This window comes from Dipodomys spectabilis, unplaced genomic scaffold (assembly GCF_019054845.1).
Source record: "Dipodomys spectabilis isolate Male_0828 unplaced genomic scaffold, ASM1905484v1 ptg000069l, whole genome shotgun sequence".
NCBI classification, from domain to species: domain Eukaryota; kingdom Metazoa; phylum Chordata; class Mammalia; order Rodentia; family Heteromyidae; genus Dipodomys; species Dipodomys spectabilis.
In genome coordinates this window covers 7,272,680-7,286,952 of record NW_024870746.1, presented here as the reverse complement: position 1 = coordinate 7,286,952, position 14,273 = coordinate 7,272,680, and the positions used below count along the sequence as shown (strand labels likewise).

Sequence of the window (14,273 nt, the reverse complement as noted above, 5' to 3'; positions counted from 1 at the left end):
CCAGGCGGCTTCCCATCACCCAGCAGATGCTGCTGGACGCTCACTGACCTCAGGTGGCCCTGGCGTCCTGCGATCAGATGTGGCCTGCATGCTTAAATGTAGGCGAAGGCCCTGAAGGCCGAAAAGGGGAGAGCCAAATGGCTCCCGACTTCCAAAGTGACAAGAACCAAAATTCTCAGTTCTCTTCCCTGAAAAAACAAGATTTTTTTTCCTAAGGAGGAAGAGGCCAGGAATGTGGATATGGTGCAGAGTAGTTTGTATGTATGGTGGTGACTGGGGGGGAGAGAACTCCTCATTATGCTGCATAAGGAAAAGACAGGAGAGGCCCAGACCACCAAAGGGCTGGCAAACCAATACAGAGAGCAATTATTTTCTCAATATGGTTTGCCTGTTGGGGGCAAAGTTCAGGTGGCCTACCTAGCTTGTATGGGGGTCCTGGGTTCCTAACCTAACCCAGTACTACGGGAAGGGGCGGGAGAGGAATGCACATAGTTAGCCTCCAAGGAGCTGTTCAGTAAATGGAGAGGGTTAAGTGAATTCATGCGTAGGAAGGGGGTGGGAATGAGAGCCTCCTAAGATCTAGTTTGGGGTCAGGATTGCAGAGAACTTCCAAGCTTAAAAGACCATAAAGAAGGGAGTCAGCGGCCAAGTGCTAGTAGTGGCTCATGGCTGCCCTCCTAGCTACTCATGATCTGCTGGCTGGGGAAAGTGGTTCTGTGGCTCAAGTGGTAGAGAGCTAGCCTTGAGCACAAAGAGGCTCAGGGACAGTGCCCAGGCCTACAACCTCAAAACGAAAGAAAGAAAGAAAGAAAAAGACAAATATATCTTTGGTGCTGAAAATGTGGCTTAGTGGTAGAGTGCTTGCTAGCATGCATAAAGCCCTGGGTTTGATTCCTCAGTACCACATAAACAGAAAAAAGCTGGAAGTGGTGCTGTGGCTCAAGTGGTAGAGTGCTGGCCTTGAGCAAAAGCTCAGGGACAGTGCTCAGGCCCTGAGTTCAAGCCCCAGGACTGGCAAAAAAAAAAAAAAAAAAAAGCTGGCTGGGACAGGAAAGTCCTTGAGACTTATCTTCTGTTAACCAGCAAAAAACTGGAAGTGAAATTATGGCTCAAGTAGTAGAATGCCAGCCTTGAGGGAAGTAAAAGCTTGCAAAGCCCTGAATTCAAGACCCAGTACTGGCATGAGAGTGGACATGCCATCACATACCTATACCTGAAGTTCCTAAGTTATTAAATGCCCTCTTCTTGAAAGTCTGATGGAAGAGGAGTAACCTGCTTGGCCAGCCCCTTGATGCTCCTGCAGCAGAACCCTAAATGTGTGGCATATGAACTTTGCTGCTATCCATGGAAACCTGTATCTATCTTGGGCCTCTATGTCCAATTTTGGCCATGGAAACCTGTATCTATCTTGGGCCTCTATGTCCAATTTTGTGTACAAATCTGAGATTATGGGACTTTCCAGAGAGCAGTAGGGCTTAAATATAAAATACTCAATAGATAAAATATCCTATGGATTGGGCGCTGGTGGCTCATGTCTATAATCCTAGCTACTCTGGAGGCTTAGCTCTAAGGATCACAAGTTTGGAGCCAACCTCCAGGAAAGTCTGTAAGACTTTTTTTTTTTTTCTGATTGTGGGACTTGAACTCAGGGCCAGGGTGCTGAGACTTATCTCCAATAAACTACTCAGAAAAAGCTTGAAATGCTGGCACCAGTGGCTCATACCTATAATCTAGCTACTTAGGATGCTGAGATCTGAGGATGGCGGTTCAAAGCCGGCCCGGACAGGAAAAGTCCATGAGACCCTTATCTCCAATAAACCAGAAACTGGAAGTGGCGCTGTGGCCCAAGTGGTAGATCGCTAGCCTTGAGCTGAAGAGCTGAGGGACAGCGCCCAGGCCCAGAGTTCAAGCCCCACGACCAGACCCCAAAAAAAAAGAAAAAGAAAAAGCTTGAAGTGGTACTGTGGCTCAAGTGGTAGAGCACTAGCCTAGAGCACAGAGAGGCTCGAGGACAGAGCCCAGGCCCTGAGTTCAAGCCCCAGGACTGGCATAAAAAAATCTCATGGAGCTGGGCGCTGGTGGCTCATGTCCATAATCCTAGCTATTCAGGAGGCTGAGATCTGAGGATCGAGGTTCAAAGCCAGCCTGGGCAGGAAAGACTGTGAGACTTTTATCTCCAATAAACTACTAGAAAACCGGAAGTGGCACTGTGGCTCAAGCGGTAGAGTGCTTGCCTTGAGCTGAAGAGCTGAGGGACAGCGCCCAAACCCAGAGTTCAAGCCCCACGACTGACAAAAAAAAAAAAAATCTCATGGAGGGCTGGGAAGGTGGCCCAGTGGTAGAGTGCTTGCCTCGCATGCATGAGGCCCTGAGTTCAATACCTCAGCACCACATAAGCAGAAAAAGCTGGAAGTGGTGCTGTGGCTCAGGTGGTAGAGTGCTAGTCTTGAGCTGAAGAGCTGAGGGACAGGGCCCAGCAGGCCCAGGCCCAGAATTCAAGCTCCACGACTGACCAAAAAAACTTACTTTTTAGCTGAGTGCTGGTGGCTCACACATGTAATCCTAGCTACTCAAGAGGCTGAGATCTGAGGATCGAGGTTCAAAGCCAGCCCAGGCAGGAAAGTCCGTGAGAAAAACAGTAGTGGTGCTGTGGCTCAAGTGGTAGAGCACTTGCCTTGAGCTGAAGAGCAGGGATAGCACCCAAGCCCAGAGTTGAAGCCCCACGACCGACAAAAAAAAAAAAAAAAATCTCATGATACTTTTCTGTCTGAGCTGGCTTTGAACCACAATTCTCAGATCCCAACCTCTTAAGTAGCTAAAATTACAGGCATGAGCCACTGGCACCCAGCAATTTGAGACTCTTACCTCCAATAACCACCAGAAAACCAGAAATAGAGCTATGGCTCAAAGTGGCAGTGCAGTATCCTTGAGTGAAGAAGCTCAGGGACAGCACACAGGCCCTAAGTTCAAGCTCCATAACCAACAAGGAAAAAAAATGGCCAGGCACCAGGGCTCACGCCTGTAATCCTAACTAACTACTCAAGAGGCTGAGATCTAAGGATCGTGCTTCAAAGCCAGCCTGGGTAAAAAAGTCCATGAGACTCCTATCTCCAATTAACCACCAGAAAACCAGAAGTGGCGCTGTGGCTCAAGTGATGGAGCACTAGCATTGAGCTGAAGAGCTCAGGGACAGTGCCCAGGCCTAGAGTTCAAGCCCCACAACCAAAAAGAAAAAGAAAAAAAAAAAAAAGGCTGGGAAGGTGGCTCAGTGGTAGAGCGCTTGCCTTGCATGCATGAGGCCCTGGGCTCGATTCCTCAGCACCATATAAGCAAAAAGAAAAAAGCCAGAAGTGGCGCTGTGGCTCAAGTGGTAGAGCGCTAGCCTTGAGCTGAAGAGCTGAGGGACAGCGCCCAGGCCCAGAGTTCAGGCCCCACGACCGGACCCCCCCCCCAAAAAAAAAGAAAAAGAAAAAAAAAAAGTCTTATGGGCTAGAGGTACTACTGCTCAAGTGGTAGAGTGCCTACTTAGCAAGCTCATATGTCCTGAGTTCAAACCCCAGAACCACAAAAAAAGAAAATTAGATGTAAGATATCACAAAGTCCCTAGACCCACAGCCACACACTGAAATAGTAGCCAACCACACTAAAAGATTTGATAGGATTTTTTTATTAACATATAATATATTTAATAAAAAATAATATCCACTCTGGCTCTCTCCTCCATTGCAAGGGGAAGAGTGGTGAGGAGGGGCTGGCACTGCCCACCCCTGGGCATCCAGATAAGCCCTGCCTCCGGGGTCCTTCTCTACCCCTGCTTCCCAACAGGCTCTGACCTCCAGACAGACGGTTTTCAAAGTTACAAGTGCTTTAAGCCCTCCCTTGAGTTCCCCCAGGCCTACCCATTGTGCATAAGTCAGGGGCCACTGGAGAAAGCCCCTTGCTTTTTCTCATCCTTAGGACCCTTCATTCATGTTAGAAAGAGGATCTGGGGGCAGAGAGTGGCGTCTCTACTGGCCAGGGGGGAGGGAGGAAAAGAACAGTGACAGGGGATGGGGCCAAAAAGGATGGTGGTGAGGTCCTCTCACTGTAGCCGGTCACTGCGGAATGAATCCTCCACAGCAGGATCGGGAAGCAGGGCACAGGGGTCACTCAGCATGTTTAGCCCTTCCAGGCCCAGTGGCTCCATGTGCAGCTCATCTTCCAGTCCCAGCCCCAGCTCCAACCCAGTTGACACCTCAAAGCCAGGAACTCCAGCCAGGGCTGCTGCAATCTCCTTAGAGAAACCTGGAGAGGAATCTCCTATGGATACAAGAGACAGGTGAGGAACCGTGCCCCATAAACTATTCCTAAACCTCCCAATTCCACCACATCCATAAAGATATCAATCCCTTCTTCCATTCTCTATGACCACCCATACCCCCTTACCCGTGAGGATGATGTTAGGTCCTGAGCCATGGCGGGAACAATGGGTCATGTTCTGGTGGTTGAGGGCATGAGAATCCTGGGGGCCACCCATTGGCCCCTCACTCCCTAAAAATCCAGGCCCTTCAGAAAAGCCAGGAGGATCCAGCACCAGGCTGGCTGATGGGCTCTCCAGGCTGAACTGCTCCAGCTATAGGCACACAAGATAGACCTTGAAGAAGTGGACTGCAAACAGGGTGTTTTGCCTGCCCCTGCTTGCCTGTTAACATGTCCCCTTTTTGCCCAGCAATCTTCATCCACCCCAGCAACAGAGGCAAAGACAGAGGGAGGTGGCAGCAAGCAGAGCAACAAAAGCAAGCACGGGGCCCGAAGTAGGTGTGGGCACCGTACCTGCTGGGCCAGAGCATGTGCATGCCAGGAAGAGAACAGGTCAAGGCAGGAGTCATCAAAGAGCAAGCTGAGCGGAAACAGAGGGGCAGGAGAAGGGATCAAACAAGGGAAGACAGGAGCCCCAAGCTGGCAGTGCTGTGTTATCTGGCCTGTGTTACCTCTCCCAATTCAGAATGCACGAGAGATGACACAGGCCTCCTGACCCACCCTGAGCCCCTCCCCTGATTCTGGGCTTGGAGCGCTAGTACTCACATTCCCCAGGCTGAAGTCGCTGATTGGTCGGTGGTAAGACTGTTGCCCATGCCCACTAGACCCAGGTTGGTACAGTGTCCCATAGTGCAGCTGCCTGCCTGGAGGCTGCCCACCGGAGGGATGCACTAAGCAGGTCTGGGAGGGCAGCCCTGGCTGCGGTAAAGGCTTTGGGGTGGGCTGTTGGGTGGGCAGAACCAGACTTGGGGGACTATATGGGTAGGGGGGCAGCCGTTGGTCAGTAGGCAGTTTACTAGTGTCCAGGGGGACGCCCTAAAAGGAAGCAAGGAAAAAAAGAAGGCTTACCCCTAGGTACGACTCCTCCAAAAGAACTCTTAGTCTTGGGGCTCTCCACCCACTAAGCCACTCCCATTCTCAACACAAATTTAACAATAGTCTAAACCCAACCAGTGTGATTGATGGTACATGCCTGTAATCCTAGCACACAGGAGGCTGAGCAGGAGGATCTTCAGATCAAGGCCAGACTGAGCTATATGCAATGAGACCCTGTCTACAAATCAACTAGCAAATCCCCCAATGCTCCATATACCCTTGGACATCTCAAGGGTATCAGATGTAAGTGCTAAGTGTAACTAAGAACAGGTGAATTCTGTATCCAATCCAGAAATGAATCATTCCTAAACCTTGGTACTTAAATGGTTGTTAGTAATGGAGTGTTTGTGACACACCACACAAGTGACAGGTAACCCCACAGTGAAGATGAGAGCTGCTGTTCTAAAGCCAAATGGAGTGAGAAAGGGAAAGGAGGAAAGAAAAGAGGAAGTTTCCTCCACTTGACACAGTGCTTGCTGGCATGGCTTTCGTCTTTCCTATAGGAGAGTAAAGATGGAACATAAAACACACATCCAGGGAACAGTAATGGAGGAGGAAAGTAGGGCAGAGGAGGGGAAAAGAAGAGCACTAGGGTGAAGGAAAAGGGGAGTGAAAATAGAGAAGAAAAGAGGAAGCTGAGCACTGGTGGCTCACGCCTGTAATCCTAGCTACTCAGGAGGCTGAGATCTGAGGATTGTGGTTCAAAGCCAGCCCGGACAGGAAAGTCCATGAGACTATCTCCAATAAACCACCAGAAAACCAGTAGTGGCACTGTGGCTCAAGTGGTAGAGCACTAGCCTTGAGCTGAAGAGCTCAGGGACAGTGCCCAGGCCCAGAGTTCAAGCCCCACAACCGACTGGGGGAAAAAAAAAAAAAAAAGGGAAAAGGATGGGAAAAAGGGTAAAGCTGACAATGTTAGCTCTAAGGAGAAAGCCCTGAAATCAATATTTGACTTTCAGTCCCAATTCTTCTTAGCTTGCTATGGAAACGGGGCCCCCTGTTTCCTCCACTGTGAAGTATGAGGGATCAGGCTCCATGCTCTGACATTCTCTGGTTCTATGAATTCTTCAAAGGAAATTAGGAAAATGGGAGAGGAATGGGATAGGACAAAGGTAGGGGTTGGGAGTTACCACAGACAAAAAGATAGGAATAGAGGAGAAAAGGGAAAGATAAGCTACATTCTGGTGCTAAGTACTTCAGGTACATTATTGTATTTGATATTTACAAAATCATCCTTGTTTTATAATGAGAATACTGAGGCCTAAAAAAGTTAAACCACTCGACAGAGGAGTCTGCTAACAAGAAGCAGAGCCAACATGCTCTATGAAACCAAAATGCTTAACCCCAAGGTTTGCACTCCTAAGCAAAGAGAAAGATGGACAAAAGATGGGGCTTGGGAAGGAAAGGAGCAGAAGGGGATGATGAGTCAAGGAAGTGAGAAGAGGGTGGGAAGTGAGGAGGAAGCTGCAGAAAAAAAGGGTGCAAGGGTGAGATTTTGGGAGGGAAAGGAGAAGGGGAAGGGAGACAGACATGTGGGGAAGGTGACCACGCATACCTGAGTGATGGAAGACAAGGTGGGTGACATTGTTGGCGAAAACTGTTTGGGCAGCTGCTGTTGGGACCTTCTGGCGTCGGCTGGGCCCGCGGGCAAACTCAGGGGGCTGAGGGGCACACGACGATGGCGGGGGGAAGCCCCAGGAGTAGAAGGTGGGTAAGGAGGGGCACCCAGGATAGGAGATGAAGTGGAGGATGAGGAAGAGGAAGAAGAGAGGGCCGGGGCGCTGAGTGATGGGTGGCCTAGAGAGGTGGTGGGCAGTGCATTGTGGGCCAAGGAAGAGGCTGGCAGTGAGGGATGACTGTGGGAACCCTGGAGCTGGGGCTGAGGACTGCTCAGGGATGCCTGGAGGTTGGGGTTGCTTAGGGAGGACTGCAGGGATGGGTGGCTGAGAGGTGAGTGAAGTCCTGCAGGTACAGACAAAAAACCAGAGATGGCAACATTACTGATGGGAACTGGGTCCCTTTCCACCCAAAATGGGCAGCAGTGACCAGACTATGGCAACACGATGCTCTTCCTGCCCTGTCCCTGACAGTGAATCGGCGCTGCCCACATGGGGGTTCCTCTCCATCTTCTTTTGAGGAAAAGCTATACCTACCCATTTTTATAGACTGAAAACTATAGTGAGGAGACTCTGGAGTGCAGGGTTGGAGGACTGGTGGGAAGCTACAGGATCTTAGTGCAAGCTTCCCTTCTCATCATCCCTCTAGCCAGACAGCATCTACGGCACATAGCCAGGACAGCCACTCACCTGACGTCTCATAGCCTGGGCCCAGTCCCAGACCTCCACTTATACCCAGGTGGGTCATGGTGTGAGTCAAATTAGAGGTACTGTTGCCCCCACTCAAGCTGGGGTAGGCGGTCTCCTCAGGATCCAGAGGGGTGGGCAGTGGTGGGGGGAAATGCAGGTTGGTGAGGTCAGGTAGGGAGCCCCCCGTGTTCATGGCAGGTGGGAGGAGAGGCACGTTGGCAGGCTGGTCAGGAGATGGAAAGATGCTAAGAGAAAGATGGAAAAAGAAGGGTATAAATTCAAGGAAGGTGTTGGTAAAGGCAGTGCAAGAGAGTAGTCTTCCACATTTCTCTACATTTCCCTCTCTCTTACTCCTTGGCAAACCTTAGAGCGACACTTACTTAATTCCAGGGACTTCACAGGATCGAGGTCGGGAGGAGGATGAGGACAGCTGAAGAGAGAAGGAAGAATATGGAAAACAAGCACCAAGCTCCATGGGAAGCATGAGAAGCCTGTCCCATGGAAAGGAGAGCACAGGGAGAGTGGATGACACCCGGCGGTCCACACCTACCTTCTTAGCATCCCATGGTTTCAGCAAATGTTTGTCATCTAGCAAGTTCTCCTCAATAGCAGGGACTTGAAAAGAGAAACAGTGGTGATGGGAAGGCTGGAGAAGGGACCAGAAAGGCAGGACAGGAAGCAGAGGCAGACGAGAGGGAGTCTTGTTCCCCAACTCTGAATGTATTTTCCAAAAGCATCCTAGAAATTCTTTTTTTTTTTTTTTGTCGGTCATGGGGCTTGAACTCGGCTTGGGCGCTATCCCTCAGCTATTCAGCTCAAGGCGAGCGCTCTATCGCTTGAGCCACAGCGCCAATTTCCAACATCCCAGAAATTCTTTTGGTATTTGTTACCCACCAGCTGTGAACAACACATACCTTTAGAGTCCATTTTGCCATCCAGCAAACCTACAAGGGATACAATAGAGTTGGCTGTGATGCCTACTTGCCTCCCTGCTTCAATGGAAAATTCCATAGCTATTCCCTAGACTGTGACACACTCACTCACCTCCTCGGCGGCTGGGCAGAACATTAGGAGGTGTTGGGCCTGGATACGTGTCCTGGGGGTTGGGATTCATCACACTTGTATGAAGGGCAGAGTCAGAGCTGGTTCTGTTGGGGGAGTGGAAAGCAGCTGGCAGTGACAGTCTTTCAGGTCCCCAACCCCTGCCCAACAGGGGTGAGCACTAGCTGGATTAAACCAGGGTGGAGGTTGTGGGAGTAGGGCCCCAGCGATAGTAGAGATAAAATGAGATGTAGTCTAAAGAAGGCAAGAGCTATCACCTGTTAAGTGCAGATGGTAGTCGAAATAGCTGCCCTTTCTCTGCTGGGAAGTTGCCCCAGGGCATTGTCCTAGGATAGAAAAATAAGTCACTTGAGGATGAGAGAACTAGAAACAGAAAAGAAGGAGACATGGGACATGACATGGGAGTTGGAAATCATGCCTGTGACACCCTTAAATCCCAGTCAACCTAAGAGATTTAAAAACTTCTCAACTTGGGGCTGGGAAGGTGGCTCAGTGGTAGAGTGCTTGCCTTGCATGCAAGAGGCCCTGGGTTCCATTCCTCAGCACCACATAAGCAAAAAGCCGGAAGTGGCGCTGTGGCTCAAGTGGTAGAGCGCTAGCCTTGAGCTCAAGAGCTGAGGGACAGCGCCCAGGCCCAGAGTTCAGGCCCCACGACCGGACCCAAAAAAAAAAAAACAAACTTCTCAACTTGGTTGGGAAGTGGCTCAGTGCCAAAGTGCTTGCCTTGCATGCATGAGCCCTGGGTTCGATTCCTCAGTACCACATAAACAGAAAAAGCCGGAAGTGGCGCTGTGGCTCAAGTAGTAGAGCACTAGCCTTGGGCTGAAGAGCTCAGAGACAGCACCCAGGCCCAGAGTTCAGGCCCCTCAACCAACAACAACAACAACAAAAAAACCCAAACTTCTCAACTCCTCCATGTCAGGACAAACCAACTAGGAATGTTGGAACCTGGCACAGCCACAAGATCTAAGTACTGGGGCTGAGATGGACAGGGAAGGGGCTTAGAGATCTAACCGTGTCATAGCACTGCATCTGGCTGAAGGCACCCCTGATAGAAGGCAGCCATTTCCCCCTGCCTCCCTGTCACTCTCTCCTCCCCCGCATACACACACCCCAACTTGGCTACAGCTCCATTGGTCCTGCTCTGGCTGGAAAGGGAGGCTTGGTCACTCATGTCAACATGGCCAAGACTGGACTCTGATCACCTACTCCAGCTGCCCCACCCTCCCAGCTCTGTTGCTGAAAGAGATACTATTGAAACTGTAGGTACTATTCTGGCCCAGCCCCTCTAGACGCTTGAAGAGTAGGCAGGAGCCTCTGCCTTCCCTGGACTCACCTTCGCCAGCTAGACTCTGGGGGAGGAGATAAGTAGGCAGGACTGTAGGGAGAACTGTCGACGTGAACCACGCTAGTTAAAGAAAAATAGCAGGGACAGAAGGGATAGAGACCAGAAGAGAGAATAACAGCGGTAAGCAGCTAGTTATTTCAAGAGAATTGTAGCTTTCTCCTTCTCAATAGGGGGCCATAAGGACTGAGGAATGGAAGAGAAAGAAGTGGGGGTGTAGCGAGTGGCAGAGGGTTTGCTTGGCATATGTGAGGCCCTGGGTTCAATCCCAGGCACAAAGAGAAAAAGATAGAAATCAGGTCTTATGGAGCTGGAATAATCTAGGAGCATAGGAGCATGTCTGGACAGGGTTAGCAGTGACAAGGGGCGGGGGGGGGGTGGGGGGGGGGCTGGGAAGGTGGCTCAGTGGTAGAGCGCTTGCCTTGTATGCATGAGGCCCTGGGTTTGATTCCTTAGCACCACATAAGCAGAAAAAGCCGGAAGTGGCACTGTGTCTCAAGTGGTAGCATGCTAACCTTGAGCTAAAGAGCTCAGGGATGGTACCAAGGCCCAGAGTTCAGGCCCCACGACTGACAAAAAAAAAAAAAAAGAAATGGGAGAAGAGACCTGCTTTAGCAGAAGATATATTGGGGACAACTGATGTACAGAAAGTGAGCTGAAGGGAGCCAGCCAGAGAGGAGGGCATAGTCTCAGAGGCAACAACTCCTTAGCACAGAACACAGGACACAGAACAGGATTCAGCACGGACACAGGACTGGTGGTCACTTTTCAGAGGCTGGGGAAAGGAGATCTGGAGAAAGACAGAATTGGACATTTAACGTCCCTTTCAACTATGAGTTGCAATCTCTTCCCACCCTTCCCTGTCCCGGGTCCTCTATGAAGGATATGTGGCGGGGGTATCGACGGAGTGGGGACACCATTCTTCGGGGATCTCGCTGTACCCTTTCCACCAGCCCATGGTGCCGAGTGCTCCGAGATGAATCCAAAGGTGAGTGGAGGGGGCTCTGCCAAAATGGACAGATGAAATCAGGAAGGAAATCAGACTGGCAGCCTCCACTTCTCCCTGGCTGGTGTCCACTCACCTGGAACTCGGCCAGGCCACAGCCAATCTGGTTAACATTGGGCAAAGAACCACCATAGTGGGAGCTCCTTGTGTAAGCCAGTCGCAGTTTCTGGGCCTGTAACTGGGACATGAGAGACAAATGGGAATGTTAGGCAGGGTACTGAGCTCTGTTCCTATTGGCCATTCTTGCCATCCCTGTCACCAGAATATGCTCCTGTTGCTTTTAAGGCATCTGCCAGAAAGAGGCCAGTGCTGGGGAAAAGGTCACTGAGCCTGGATACAAACAATCCACCCCAGCCCTTCTGCAGGCTACCCTCATCAATGCGCCCACTACTGCCTGACAGCACTCTGTTGGACACTGTTGAGGACCTGTCTTGGTCAGCATCAGTCTAAGCAGAGTCCTTGTGGAGCTCCTAGGAGTCCCCAGGCTGGTCACAGGGACAGATGCCTATTAGGCATATCTGCCTTCATTTCCAGATGTGACCAAGACTAATTAGAAGTTAAGGGGAAGGCTACAGGTAGATGTCACAGAATCATTATTGCCTGTCTCCCCACTTCATACTGTGGAGAGTATAGATTTGGGGGCCAAGTCATTTGTCCAATCTTAGAGCAAAGCTACAACAGAGCCTGCACTTCCCAAACTAGAAGATGCAAGAGAAACAGTGCCAAAACCAAGGGCATTCTACCTCTGAATCCAAATGACCCTGAATTGGCAGGGAAGCCTGGAGGATGTGTGAGGGAAAGAGCATTCCAACCTGGGCCAGAGCCATCTTCTTAGCCTTATCTCCAATTTGGGGACACAAAAGTAAGACACTAAAACCCTCAGCTAACTTGGATTTAGTCTGTCTACATATCTCACCTCCCTTTGTGAGAGACAGGCAGCTACTTCCAAGGTTCAGCCACTACTACCAGCCAAATAAGTACAGCCAGGACAAGGCCATGGGGAGGAGGATAGCCGGGAAGGGGTAAGTTCTAAGAGCATACAGGGTCACACTGCTGCACAGAACTATGTTTAGGTCAGCTCAATGAGTTCAGTGGGCAGCATAATAACCTATGGGCTACTTCAAGCTCATTGTGAATGTATCTAGCAACCCTGACCACTCAGTAGTACAGGCCCCCAGGGACTAAATGCCTTACATGAACACTCCCAGCTGGCCAAGTAACAAACTGAGTTATGTATCTCTCATCTCCAGCTCAAGATTCTTGTGTTCTTAGGCCCAAGCCCAAGCCTTTACTAGGTAGCAGAGAAGTTCATCAGCAGAGGAAAATTGGGCAGATGGGGTCTTTTGATAAAATAAAGCACCACCAAGCTAGAAGCCCCAACTTAAGTTTCTCACAGCCTTTGTTGGTACACACAAGCCCTAAGATCACTCCATGCCTTGATTAGAACCACTGTCCAGAGGGCAGGGCCCAACGCTGTCAGCTGGAAATGAGCTTCTTTGCCATCTTCTGGTCTGCCCTCACCATAATCAAAAGCTCTAGTGGGAGTATTCAACATTAGATCACAATTCCTCATGGCGGTTAGTGTGGGTTACGGGAGCACATGTACATGCACGCACGCGCGTGCACACACACACACACACACACACAAAACCAGATTTGCCTCCTCACTTATCTTTCTCTGTTCGGTCTCCCACAAACTAGAGCACAAGGTCCCCAGAGACTCAAAGGGAAAAAACACACAGAAAAACTAACAGGGAGATACACATAAAAATACAAGTCACAGTCATAGCAGCAAGCACAGGCCAGAAGAAAGAGCCATGAAATTCAGCATTTATGTTCCACCATCTCTCCCCTTAGATTCTTTCCAGCTCTTTGCCATGAGGGATCAAACTAGGATATCCTCACCTGCTGTTTTGAGAATATTGTCCCTAAATTTGGACAGCAAAGCAACTGGGGAAAACTCTTGCCTCTAGTTCCCTCTGACATCCAACTGTGGGAAGCAAGAAACTATTACCAGAAGGGTTGCAGAGGGAGCAGTGGCAGAGCCCTTAAGTTCTTTGTGGAATTAAAAATTACCTCCCCAAAAGACCCTCGAAAGCATTCCACCCAAGGTAGCCATCTCCCCTACAGAGAGCTCGGCAAACCATCAGCTTCTACACAACCTTAGCTGATCGGTTACCCAGTTTGGGGATCCAGAGCTCTACTTTTCCTCTAAGATGGCCAGGGCAAAACACTAAGCACTAGTCTGTGAGCAATGGACCTCACCTTCATTCACGTCAGGAAACCACAAGAAGTATTTGAAAAAGGAAGCAAAGGGACGGGACGAAGGAGGGGACTTCCTGCCCCATTATACCCAGCACTGCTTGATCAAACCACTCAAGGGGCCCTTTCCCGTAGGTACCAAGCTCCCAGAGTGGCTTACCAGTACACAGGGACCAGTTTGGAGATTACAAACTCAGAAGAAATAGATTAGGAACCAACAGACCGCCCCGCCCCCAGCCCCTTTGCCAATCCCTAACCCAAGATCGGGGATGCTTGGGTGGAATTCCGAGGGCGACTCCGTGAGGGATGCACAGAGACCACCTCTTCGGCTGGACTTCATCTCCCCTCTTCGTCCCACCACTCGTGTCTCATGTACTCAGCCCCCAGGCTCTCCCACATCCCCAACCTTTCGGTGTCGGTCTCCCCAGTAAAATCCGCCTTCCTGACCCTCGGCCCTCAACCCGCGCCTCCCAGACGGCGGCGCCCGTAGCCCCGACCGCGTTCCGCCTCCTGCGCTGCGGCTCCCGCCCCCGCCCCGCCTCTCTGCCCTGCTCGGGGACTGCTCTTCTTCATTCCGGCTCCCCGACGCGGTCCCTCACCCGGGTGGAGCCGATGTCCATCATCACCTCCTCGAAGGCCGCAGTCTCTTCGGCCTGACGCTGCTTCTGCAGCGCAATCTTCTCACTAAACTTGCGCGGATTGGAAGCTGAGGCCGTGGCGGAGCCGGGCCCGTTCGCCCCCGACGTCGCCATCTTCCTCCCGCGTCCCTCCCCGCCACCTTCTCAGTCTCAACCACGGCCTCCGCCGCGGTCCCGGCCCGGCACCTCCAGCCGTAGCCTCCGCCGCCGCCTCCGCGAGCCCCGCGGCCCGGCCCCAACCTAGCCCTGACCTGGAGCGC

The 14,273-nt window shown here is 51.0% G+C and overlaps 1 protein-coding gene across 2 annotated transcripts; it reads right to left on the bottom strand.

The window, feature by feature from the left end:
* Positions 1 to 3,651: 3,651 nt before the first annotated feature.
* Crtc2 (CREB regulated transcription coactivator 2) lies at positions 3,652 to 14,263 on the bottom strand. 2 transcript variants are annotated; one of them, XM_042682015.1, is made up of 14 exons: positions 13,975 to 14,263; positions 11,190 to 11,291; positions 10,994 to 11,111; positions 10,099 to 10,159; positions 9,020 to 9,088; positions 8,745 to 8,848; positions 8,615 to 8,644; positions 8,251 to 8,315; positions 8,081 to 8,130; positions 7,701 to 7,945; positions 6,950 to 7,356; positions 5,065 to 5,334; positions 4,426 to 4,612; positions 3,652 to 4,299 (listed from the first exon to the last, which is right to left on the bottom strand). In XM_042682015.1, exons 1-14 carry the CDS (start codon positions 14,125 to 14,127, stop codon positions 4,082 to 4,084), a joined length of 2,079 nt encoding a protein of 692 aa, XP_042537949.1. In that variant the 5' UTR covers positions 14,128 to 14,263; the 3' UTR covers positions 3,652 to 4,081. The 2 variants fall into 2 exon arrangements, with proteins under 2 accessions (XP_042537949.1, XP_042537950.1); XM_042682016.1 differs by lacking the exon at positions 13,975 to 14,263 and adding an exon at positions 13,782 to 13,802 and having other exon boundaries at positions 10,099 to 10,160; positions 10,995 to 11,111.
* Between the last annotated feature and the right edge of the window lie 10 nt (positions 14,264 to 14,273).